Here is a 12,921-nt window from a genome sequence, read left to right on the forward strand (position 1 = left end):
ATGAGGGCGAAGGGGCCCCCTGTCTATTACCCCGCGCTAAGCCCGGGCCTTTTGGGAAAGTAATGAGGTGCAGATTGGAGCCGTACCCGGTCCTCAGCACCCGGTGTCTGGGATAACCGGGGGGAGGCCGGTGGGCTCTGCACGGCGCTGGTAGACGGGCACGCTAGGCTAGGAGGTGATGCTATACGGCTAGGCTAGGAGATGATGCTATACGGCTAGGCTAGGAGATGATGCTATACGGCTAGGCTAGGAGGTGATGCTATACGGCTACGCTAGGAGATGATGCTGTAAGGCAAGGCTAGGAGATGATGCTATACGGCTAGGCTAGGAGATGATGCTATAAGGCTAGGCTAAGAGATGATGCTATAAGGCTAGGCTAGGAGATGATGCTATAAGGCTAGGCTAGGAGATGATGCTATAAGGCTACGCTAGGAGATGATGCTGTAAGGCAAGGCTAGGAGATGATGCTATACGGCTAGGCTAGGAGATGATGCTATACGGCTAGGCTAGGAGATGATGCTATACGGCTAGGCTAGGAGGTGATGCTATAAGGCTAGGCTAGGAGATGATGCTATAAGGCTAGGCTAGGACATTATGCTATAAGGCTAGGCTAGGACATTATGCTATAAGGCTAGGCTAGGAGATGATGCTATAAGGCTAGGCTAGGAGATGATGCTATACGGCTAGGCTAGGAGATGATGCTATACGGCTACGCTAGGAGATGATGCTGTAAGGCAAGGCTAGGAGATGATGCTATACGGCTAGGCTAGGAGATGATGCTATACGGCTAGGCTAGGAGATGATGTTATAAGGCTAGGCTAGTTGGTGATGCTATAAGGCTAGGCTAGGAGATGATACTATAAGACTAGGCTAGGAGATGATGCTATAAGGCTAGGCTAGGACATTATGCTATAAGGCTAGGCTAGGAGATGATGCTATAAGGCTAGGCTAGGAGATGATGCTATAAGACTAGGCTAGGACATTATGCTATAAGGCTAGGCTAGGACATTATGCTATAAGGCTAGGCTAGGAGATGATTCTAAAAGGCTAGGCTAGGAGATGATGCTGTAAGGCTAGGCTAGGAGATGATGCTATATGGCTAGGCTAGGAGATGATGCTATAAGGCTAGCCTAAGAGATGATGCTATAAGGCTAGGCTAGGAGATGATCCGATGAGGCTAGGCTAGGAGATGATGCTATAAGGCTAGGCTAAGAGATGATGCTATAAGGCTAGGCTAGAAGATTATGATATAAGGCTAGGCTAGGAGATGATGCTATAAGGCTAGGCTAGGAGATTATGATATAAGGCTAGGCTAGGAGATGATGCTACAATGCTATGCTATTTGGAAATGCTACAATGCTATGCTATGACAAAATGCTATAAAGCTATGCTAATCAGCCAAACCCTCAAACCAATAAACAACAAACAGATGATAGAGCGTTCTGACCTTTGGTCACAGCAATTTGTGTTGTAAATGTCCCTTGTTGTGTTGGAGTGTTGGTTATTTAATGGGTTGCATGTGGTGGTGTGGTTGGGTTTAAAGGTCCCATGACGTGCCACCAGGTGTGGGTTGATTAGCCAATCTGCCCCTTATGACATCACAGGTGGGCGTGTCCACCTAGATGTGTGACGGATAGACGAGCAACGTCTGCTACAGTCCGCTGGGTAGGCTGGTGGACTGATCTATCCAGCGCACATCCAGGTGGACACGCCCACCTGTGATGTCATAAGGGGCAGATTTCCAAAACGGCTTGTACCGGCTGATCACACCACACCTGGTGGCGTGTCATGGGACCTTTAAAGATCAGCAGCTGACCACACCTGGTCGGCCTCTTCCTGCTCCGCCGCAGGTGTTCTGTGTTTATGTGAGTCTGTCCTTTGTCCTCTTTCTATTCACTTTTGTTCCGTTCAATTTCAAATCGATGGCTATTATTTTGCACCCGTTTGGATGAATACGTTCCCATGAGGCTGAGTAGGAGGGGGAAACACATCTGCGTGAGCCGCCGCTTCCCCTAGGCCTGACCTCACAAAGTTTCCCCGTCCAAAGTGTGACCTTCCACCCACCACCGCCGCCTTAAGGCCCTGTTCCTCAGCGCACAGTAGGAGTCTGCTCAGGAATAAGTGGGTGGGTCAGAAGACAGCAGGCCTGACTTCCTCCAGTACACAGATCCCTGAGGGAGACCTCTTCCAAGACATACCGAGGCTAGCATACACAGAAACACTGTTTCCCAGAAACACCCCGAGGAGGAAAAAAAATATGATATTCTGGGCAGTTAACTCCCCCGTAGTTAACTGCCCCGTCTCCCCCCAAACCCCCACATTCCCCTGCCCCAACCGGTCAACCCGTGGGGAGTCACAGGGCCAGGCAGCCTGTCTGCAGAGTGTACTCCGCTGGCTAATAGAGCTGCCACATCAGGGGCCTCGTGTCACAGCCTAACAAGATAGTGATTGGGCGACTTCGAGGAAACTCACTTGTATAATGAGCAGGGGGCACTGAGAGGCTCCTGTCTGCCGGCGGAGTCCCCGGCGACGGGCATGGCGGAGACGGTCGTCATGGGATACGCGTTGTCACACTAAGCAGTACATGTGTTCCCCCCCCCCCCCCCCCCCTCCTCACGCCCCCCATCCCAAGATTTCTGGGAAAATAATAAAGAAATGTGTCAGTTATGGCGAGCGTTTTTGGTGGTTGAGGTTTATTGCTGGGAGATCGTTTGGACGGTTCATGACTCCATTTTACACACCAGCACATACGTGTGGAAGAGAAAGAGGTGGAAACCGTGGATCTAAAATAGGAGAGGCTTATTATGTTTGGTACAATCTCGCCGTGATGTTCGAGGCAATGCTTGTGAATCTGTAAACATCTAAAGTACAGTAAAAACATGACCTTAGAGTAGGTTATGTTTTGAAGTCACTCCGTTTAGATGCATTTCTCTGCCCTTCAAGGTGAGTCAAGGTGCATTCTAATTGATTCTTTAAAACTGCTACTTTCCACACACATTATTCACAAGGTTCTGCTTTTCTTTTTCTTTTTTTTTTCTCTACTACTGGCACCATATTGCATCCATTCCCTTCATATCAGAGGGATCCACTGTAGCATTGGAACCCCAAGGATAAAGTCTCTTCATGCTGTGTTTCAAAGGTGTCTGTCTGCTTTCACTCCTGGTATATTGAAGCACAATCAGTTTGGGGGTTGACACTCACTTAAGCTTTAAATGTTTATCTCTGAGGCCCTTGGAGACTCTACCTGATCTCGGAATGCTATGCATAGCGCTCGCATGAATTAAAGGCGGCTTGGCCAACTCTATCATTAAGTCCCACACAGCAGCAGGTGTCACCAAATTGCAAAGGATGAACTCAGGGTATATATGGTTTTGATTACCTGCACTCTGCCACACATCCAACGCGTCCTTGTCACACAGACAGACACACTCCCCTTCGCTCCACAGATCAAGACCATTACGTTGATTAGCATACGCTAAATGATATCAGAAGCAACACATGGACAGGATTCATTCATTTTTTGGGAAACACGGGACACGCACACACACGAAAACGTGCACAACCACACGCACACACACACACAAATACACACACACACACACACACATACTAAGACACAAAAAGCCTTTCAATTGCTTTGTTTGTATGCAGATATTCCCCCTCCCCTTGATAAATATTTGGACATTTATTGTCATTTCGCAGATGCTGTTCAGTTAGATGGACACGCATTGACAATGGTTAATTAAAAACTTCACGTCCCTTAGTGGCATCTGCCAGATAAGCGCAAACAATAATTTATTATGGTTGCAATTTTTAATAGCCTATCCTTCGACCAAAACCGAGACTGGATACACAGGGCAACACGTGAGATGTGACCGCGGAGAGCAGCTAGGGAAAAGGGTCTGTTTATACCACCACTATTTATTTACTTTAGTTCCCAGTGATTTCTCTGTAATTAAAAGGCTGCAGGGCTTATCTGTGCTACAATTAATTGGCTACACCGTTTACAGTGAATTTCATTAAAAGAAAACACTTAGAGTTAGGCACTGAGAATAAGATGAAGAGGGAGATTGGGAGAGAGCTGTGTGTGAGTGCGTGAGTGTTGCATGCAACTTTGTGTGTTTGTGTGTGTGGTTGGGGGACATCACACGGCACTTGAAAAGAATAAAATAAAATAGAGGGAGGCCACTGAGAGTGCCATCAACTCATTTGGCCAACTTTCATTTCAAGCACAAACATAAACAAATGAACGCATGCCGGCTGAACTAATTGACCTACTTCATGATCCACAAAAACAAACTAACAGTGTTTCCTAACTGGTGGGTCACGACCCTAAAGTTGTTCGGGGATTTGTTTTGAATGGGTCGCGGAGTGTGTGGTCAAAAGAAAATAAAAAATACAAATATATACATTTGTATATATTTGTTCTTCTTCTGTTTTTTATTGCTAGTTATATCCTTTGAATACAGGGATGAAGATATTACTTTCATTATGTTTATGTTTTAATGTTTACATTGTGCATGTGTGTTTACTAGCACATTTCGGAGCAATAGATTATCTTGGTTTGAGTTGTACAAAAGTGGGTCACGACATAATGACCATGACAACGAGTGGGTCCCAAGGCCAGAGCTAGGGGGCTTCTCAGAGAGGGGGGGCAACCATTTAACTCCAAAGGAGCGCTAGTCTCGCTTCCCGTCATTTAACAGACTTTAAGGTCGTCTTCAGCTAAATAAACCCCCCCACCCCTCTCCTCGGTCAAAGGCATAGCAGAGACGCGCCTCCTGGATCTAGTTCCTGACAGCAGCCAAACACATAATGTAGTAGTTCTCACACTTAAGCATGAACTAAATCAAACCCACGTCTGCGAAAACACCAACATTGCTGCCTGTGTGAATGCATCCGTTGATGATCCCAAACGGGGAGAAGGAAGGTGGATTTGGTGCTAGTGTATGAGTGTGTGTTTGTGTGTGCATGTGTGTGTGTGCGCGTGCGTTTAAGTGGTGCGTTTAAGTGGTCTAGGTAGTGTGGGCTTGTCGAGAAAAGATTCCTGGTTGTTTCTCCGTCTGCCCAACTCACAAACACACACACACACTCACCCCCACCCAAACACCCACACCCACACACAAACACACACACTTTACAGCGAGCTGTTGAGCAGTGACCTGCGCAGAGGCTCGCAGAGATGTCCTGAGCTCCGAATGAGTCGACCCAGTAATCCGACGGGATGCAGGAGGATGCAAAGGAGCTCAGACGAGTCTCGTGGACGTTGTTCAAGGACGCGAGGGACAAGAGGAACACTCAGGGCTGCTCTGACACGGCCCTGGTCAGAAACACAAAGCAGGGCACTGCAAGGCCACAGCGAAACGGATACAACTGGAAAATGCATTTCCTGTAGGACGTAGAGAAATGTTGAATGGCTTAAATCAAGTGAAGGGATTTGAGCAGATTCTAAATGGACCAAACAATGTAAACATGCACACCATTTAATCCATTTAAAATGGTTGGAAATAAATAAAGTGAAGGGTTAGACAAATAGCTAATGTGATCAAGTTTGAATAGCACTAACCTAACAAAAACATCTCTCCCATGTCGGTAGTATTTATTTTATAAGCGGGAAACAATAAGGGATTTGTGTCAGATTGCGAAATGCAGGCTTTATTATATGTACTCATTGTATGCCTAATGGAGGACGCTGAAAGAAATCTGTATATTTTTTACCTATGAGATAATGGAGATACATGCATGTGCTTACGAGCGTTAAGAGCTGAACACACACTGGCGATGCGGGGAACCGCATGCAGAGACATCTGAAGGGTTCGCCCTCCATCCCAGGGCCATAAATAAGGAGAATTAGATCAAATATCATAGAACGGCTATCTTCAATAATAGCGACATCGTATGTTCTATTCCACAACATGCCTGCAGACAGCTTCATGGTGGGTGCCGACCCCCCTGATGGACAGAAGAAGCCCGCCCCTGACAACAGCAGTGCGAGGGGGACCACATACTCATTTACAAATTGTCAGCCCCTCCGGGACACGAAAGGTTAAGCTAAATATCAGAGGCTTGACTCCTGGCGTCGGGGGGGGGGGGGGGGGGCAGGGACGGGGGGAGATGTATGAGGGCCCGACCAGAGATCCATCACACCTTAGCGGGCCTGATCGATCAACGCCGGCCCCGCCCCGACCAGCCATCCCAGCGCCATTAACATCCCAGTATGCAGAGTCCCCTGTCTGACCCCGCCTCTTCCACCGTCCCCTGGCCCTCCTCCTCCTCCTCCTCCTCCTCCTCCTCCTCCTCCTCCAGGGAGCTGCCGTGGAGCCAGGGGAGGGAGGATGGAGAGGAGGGAGGGAGGTGACAGACGGGCCCCAGGAGGACAGTTCGTCAGCCCGCCTGCGTTTGTGAGTGGCCATTACTGCTGATAGATATCTCTAAACTGCTGAACAAACACCCCCCAGAAACCCCCCCCCCCACACACCCCTCACTCTCATTTGCATGCATTGCAATAATGCAAAGAGCAGAAATGTATTTGTAAAAGGCTAATTAGAACCCCACCACACAGACACACATCTTCATTATTTTCTAAAGTCTAAGGTATTAAATACACAATGAAATATCAAATCAGAAATAAAACCCTGAGATGGGTTTGCTATTTTTCCGCGTACTATTATCGCACCGAAATATCTGAGCTTGCTGAAAAAGTTTGCCGGGTAAATACTTTCTGTTGCTTTTTGGTTGCTGCATTTCTAGACTCAAACAAACCAGTTTCACTGGTTTGCATTTAAAGTAGGTTTTTAAAAAATAAAAGCCAAAAATATATATTGATGACGGTTGAATTAAAACCTGCTTACGGGTCTTAACAAAATAAGTACACTCATCAAAAGTTATCATTCAGTTATTGTCACTGGGGAGTGTGTGTGGTGAAGGCTGGTTGAAGCAGCCTTCACCACACACACAGTCTGTTCAGACTGGGGCCAGGTGAGGCTGGACACCTGTTGTCCATTGAGCAGTCAAAGTGCACAGGTTAAACCAGCCATCACCACACACACACACACACACACACACACTCAGGGGGAGGTCTACGGCCTGGCAGCACTCGCACGCCCTGCTGTGTATCATTAGACTCAACCTTGGCAATAAACCACCATCACCACCCCGTGTCCTTGTGGTGGAAGAGCCCACTCAGAGTGGGCTCTTCCACCAGGGTGGGGTGTGCCAGGCGCGTGTTACATCACTAGTCACCTCGCTGAACTCGACTCCACAGTACTGCATCCTCAGTCAAACACTCCCCCCCGAAACGAGCACCTCACACAGTGTGTTGTCTGGGCACTGCGGTCTTATGCAGAGAAAAGATTCCTGGAAGCTTCTCCTTCCCTTTCCACAATCCGCCAGAGTCGTCCGCATGAACGACTTAAAGCCTGTTAAATGACGGGAAGCGAGCGCAACGCTCAGTGAAGCCGACGCCACCCACCGCCTCTCACTGTTTTCCACCATGGCTGTTCTGGCGTGACGTGGACGACTTCACTAGCTTGGAACGTCTTCCGTCCGGTCGTGCTTGGAGAGAGCGGCCTAGCGGTCCCCCCCCCCCCCCCCCCCCCCCCCCCCCCCCCCCCCCCGTCCAATAGGAAACGTTTAGACAGGCCGGGACCGGCCCTGGATCAGACGGCTGCTCTATGTCAGGATCGATGTGCGACGGAGAGAAACCCAAAGCAAACAGGTGGAGCGTTGATGCGTCCGCACCGAGGGTACGCGCTACACGAGGTGATGCTCGACGCATGAAAAAAAGGTCATCAAACGGAGGAAAGCGACGAGAAAACAGGAAAGAAACAAGCGAGTCGATCGATGATTCTGCTGTTTGCCTGGGCTTGATAAATTCATGGAGCGATTTTGTGAATTTGATTGAATGCACACACATACACAAACACGGCAAACACACGGAGTCACACAAAAACAGAGACACAGACAGACACACACACAGACAGACACACACACAGACGCAGGCAAACACACACACACACCTACACACACACACAGAGGCACACAAACAGAGAAACACAGACACACACACACACACCAAACACACAGACACACACACACACACACACCAAAGACACACAGAAACACACACACACAGACAGAGGCAAACACACACAGGCTTCGATGACAAACAAAAATAAATAGTCAGATATTAAGTCCTCTTTTTGGCGGAATTATAAACCACCACCTCGCAGTCTTGATTACCCTCTGGATTGCACCGTTCCATTTCCTACGGGGGGCTGGAAACACACGGAGAACCCTCCAGGGAGCTAACCCAGGGCCAGGACGAGTGTGCACTCTGTCATTTTATTCTCTCCGATTCCTCATTGATTCCCTCTGCCACAGAGAGGAAAATTGAAAACAGCAGACCGAGTGATTCTGTCGTCGGCTGCGAAAAAAAAAAAAGAAGAAAAATCAAAACATGAAGACAAATGGATGAGCGTCACATCCATCCGTCAGACATGACGGGGTTGACGGGACGAGCGAACAGCGTCGGAGACTCGACACAGGCGGGGAATTAACTACGTCGGAGACATACCGGCGTCTGGAGACTTAACTACGTGTGAGACTTAACGCAGTTGGAAACCTAACAGAGGCCATTTTGCACAAAACTATTATCCACCTGCCTGCTTTTCTCCATAGACAAGAGAACCCCACATCAGGCAGGCCTTTACACAAACGAACCCTACGTTTTCTTCTGACAAATGTACTTATTGTAAGTCACTTTGGATAAAAGCGTCTGCTAAATGCCCTGAACGTAAACGCAATTACAGACGTCGTCTAGGTTGTGTATAGGCCTTCTCCACTGTAGTGGCTAGCTTTGAGGACTAGCACTGCCATGCTGCTGCTGCCGCACATTCACTCTCCGAGCCCTCTAGCTAGGCGTTTGCAACCAAGATGGCCGCCAGGTGAAGGGGTCGGAGCTGCTGCAGGAGGCTGTAGTTCTCTGGTCATGAACAGCCATAGGCTCCCTCTGGGGAGACACCCCAGACAGTGAGAGAGAGCCCCTCGGCTGCAGTAGATCTGGACCTCTCCATTTCCTCTCACTCAGCCCAGCAGCTCCCAGCGGAGCCCGGGAATCGATACTGACACTGGGAGCCGGTGTTGGAGGTGCTGGGCGAGCTGGTGGTGGGTGTGTGCTCGTGTCTGTGCGCTTGTGTGTGTGTGTGTGTGTGTCTGTGTGTGTGTGTGTGTGTGTGTGTGTCTGTGTGTGTGTGTGTGTGTGTGTGTTTGGGGGTATTACTGTGTGTGTATTACCGTGTGTGTCATCCGTGTGTGCATTACCTTGTGTGTATTACTGTGTGTGGGAGGGTTACAACCGAAAAAGTGCAGACTAGCTGTTGAGAACACCAGCCTCTTCCTCTTCCTCGCCTCGTTCTCTCAGCCGCCAGGGCGAATAAAAGACAACAGTGAGTTGAAACGCTGCCGTACGACACCGTACCCACGCGGGTGTGCAACGCACAGAACGCGGAGGAAACACATCGGAAGAAGAGAAAAACAGGAAAATAGGAAGAACAAACGGCTTTCACCTATTACCATGAATCATTATGAAATATTAGAGGGGGAGGGAGATGAGCAGAGGTTGTGTCGCGCAGGGCGACGAGGCCACAGCTAATTCAAAGCGAGGGCTCCAGCACTTGACTGCAGATAGAGCTCTCTGCTGCGGAGACTGGAGTGGTGCCACCAGAGCTGATAGCCTGCAGATAGCCGTGTGGGGGTGGGGTGGGGGCTGTGGCTATGACCAGCCAGGAGATGAAATCACGGGGACCCGTGGTAAGTTGGAGCCCCCGTCTCCACCCCCATTAGCGAGCCCCGGGAGACTGGCAGTTGTGGTTGTGGCGGCGGCGGCGGCGGCGGAGCAGCACAGCGAAGTAGGATCTAAAAAAAATAGCCATGGGCGTGATTTCACTCAGGGGACGCTGGGAGGAGTTGTGAGGAGAAAGATGTGATGGGGCTCTCAGGGGCCCCACAGCAGAGCTACGCTGCAGCCCTTCCCCTGTGCCCCAGCCATCACACACCCAGAGACTTTTAGTGCCGCTCCGCTTTGCAGGCAGAAAACACATAAAGACACACGTCGGGGTCCAGCCAACCGTGTGTAGGAGGTGTTGCCGCGTGTGGAACCTGGGCGTCTGGTGGCTGTTCCCTCGCTACACACCACGTACACAGAACCCACCCCCACCCCCCGCCCCGAACGTAGTGACACAAAGGATATCGACATCTTCTCCACAAACTTATCTTGCTCGTCCTCTGTCTTGGGGAAGTTCTTGATGTCGCTTTCGAGCCGCTGGATCTGTTTCTCCATGTTGCTCAGACTGCCGCTCAGGATCTCAGCGGGCACTGGGAACAGAGACAAAACCATCGTCATTATGCAGCCAGAGAGGCCCGGCTCGGATCAGACTCCTCGAACCCAATTGGTCCGGAGGACCAGTTTCATTCTGCACTGCGGAAGCCGTTGACAATGTGGCTACAACACGCTGAGGTCGGCGTTAAGGTACAAGTGCCTGTGTGGCCTAGAAAGTTGTGTTTTGGTGTGTGTCTGTGCGCGTGTGTATGTGTTTACAGCGTTTCGTTAATCAGTTGTTAATCAGTGTTTGCACAGAGTTATTCATACCCGGCCTTTCAAGTGGTGACTTCAAAGAGCCAGCTTTGTCTTATGGGATCAGCAGGGACAGGGCCATAGACACAGTGCCATAGTGAGACTTTAAGGGCTTTGATTTTATTGACACACACACACATGCACACACGAGCACACACACACACAAACACGCATGCATACACACACACACACACGCACGCACACAGAGGCACACACAGGCACACACACGTGTTTGCATAACTAAGACATACCATAAAAAATAGCTTTGTGCCTAACATGTGACTCTATGTTTTCGTGTTTCCCGAGACTTGCTAAACTATAGTTGCTGAACTTCAGCCACACCTGTTGTGAAATGTATGCGTTGAACAGCATTCAGCGTGACGGCACATTTAGGATGTTTGTTGCGTTTGATAATGTGTTGTGGAGACGCAACATGCGGGGTGACTAAGCAGCAGGGGGCTAGGTCCTGAAGAAAACTGCCAGCGCGATTGAGGTGGGGGGGGGGGTCCACAACAAATGACAACCGAAAAGCACAAATCAAAAAACAGAACCGTAAATGTCTGCCTCGATTCACAGCCTACTTTGTACATACTAAGAGTCGGGTCCTGGCCACGCAGTACGGCTGTTGGAAATCTAAAGACCTGTCATCGTTTCAGCGTCTTGTTCACCATGCTATGAAGAGCACAGCCACCATACTACATGGTGTCTCACTGAGTGTGTGTGTGCGTGCGTGCGTGCGTGTGTGTGTGTGTGTGTATGGGGGAGATTGTAGTGAGAAGTGAGAGTCGGTCTCTGTGACCTCCGAGGTCAGAGATGTGTTCTGATACACCGACTTCATGATTTGTAACCCGAAGCTCTCGTGAGGTAAATCAAATTCAAATGAGAGAGTGAGTAGGAGACACTTCTGGCACAGACACAAACCTTGCTGGAGAAACAAATGATATGATATGTAAAGCGATAGTCTTTGAAAAACACACACACACACACACACACACACACACACACACACACACACCGCGGAGTGTCGAAACAATGGTGGTGAGGGTTGAGGTTGTGATCATTAGTGGCCTGTGCGTGTGCAAGTGTGTGTGTGCGTGTATATATGTGTGTGTTTGTATGTGTGTGCGTGCGTGTGCGTGCTCTAAAGGGCAGTAAGGCTGCTACGAATCATGTAACTAGAGGGAACTGGAGAAGGTGGAGGCACACACACACACACACACACATACACACACACACACACGCACACACACACACACACACACACACACACAGAAAATGAGTCAGGGTAGGCATTATCACACGCTCTCCTCCACTGATAGGAACTAGACGAAAGGTCCCACCTCACCCACGAACCATGGTCATGTGACTCACATAACCATGTGACTCACATAACCATGTGACTCATACGCTGGCTGGAAAAAGGGTAATTCAATCGAATTTGAATACAAAAAACTAAATTAAAAACTAGCTGAACAAAACAAAATATCATTAAAATATATGCAGGCATACAAACATGCATACATTTAAATAAATACATAAATATATAATGTATGTATGTATGCATGCATACATAAATAAATCCCAAATAGAACGGATCAATACAGATTCCTGGCTCTTCTGGGAATTCAAAGGGGAAGCAGGAGATGAACTCTATTAATTCCCTCTGGAGAATGACATTACCGGGCATTCCTTATTGAGGCATGATTGACATGAAACCAGCCTATAGGAAGCCACCTGGAGGAGGGTGCAGGACGGGGATTGGACACCTCCTGTGCTGAGGGGGCGGGGCCACATGTTTGGGGACGTTGGTGGTGCTAAGAGGACTTTGGGAGCGGGACTGCGCCAGAGACCACTTAGACGCAGAAACAACCTCGTTAAGGATGATTCCTTCCCCGTTTTAATTGCGTTTCCACTCAAACCGAAACACATTGCCTTTGTTTTATCGGTAGTCATGGCAACGCAAATGTCAGGTGCCTCCAAACACAGCGCGGGTCAACAGCCCATCGGTGCGGACTTCATCATCGCTCTCTTTTAAAAGCCATTGGCGCCCAGCGAGAGGTTAACACCTCTGACTTGTGCCTCCGGTAAGTGGCGGCATAGCCGACACAAACCGGTGGAAACACGGGCATGTTATGTTAACAAATGAAAACACAAATAAAAAAAAAGAATAAAAAATCACGTTCCGCGCAAATAAGGCCACTAAACATAAGTGCCCGCGTGAGTCATCCGCTTAGTTTTTTTTAATGCTTTTCATTAGATATTTAAAAAAGAGACGGCACACAGAAACA

At 48.9% G+C, this 12,921-nt stretch overlaps 1 protein-coding gene across 1 annotated transcript in view; it reads right to left on the reverse strand.

The window, feature by feature from the left end:
- The window catches only part of diaph2 (diaphanous-related formin 2), a gene marked incomplete at its 3' end in the record, with an annotated part of 344,437 nt that overhangs the window by 52,593 nt on the left and 278,923 nt on the right, over positions 1–12,921 (reverse strand). The window contains exon 25 of the mRNA XM_079744815.1: positions 10,250–10,374. Within this exon, the coding sequence (XP_079600941.1) occupies positions 10,250–10,374 (125 nt within the window). The remainder of the gene's footprint in view (positions 1–10,249; positions 10,375–12,921) is intronic.

Source organism: Pollachius pollachius (genome assembly GCF_949987615.1).
Source record: "Pollachius pollachius genome assembly, chromosome: 10".
NCBI lineage: Eukaryota > Metazoa > Chordata > Actinopteri > Gadiformes > Gadidae > Pollachius > Pollachius pollachius.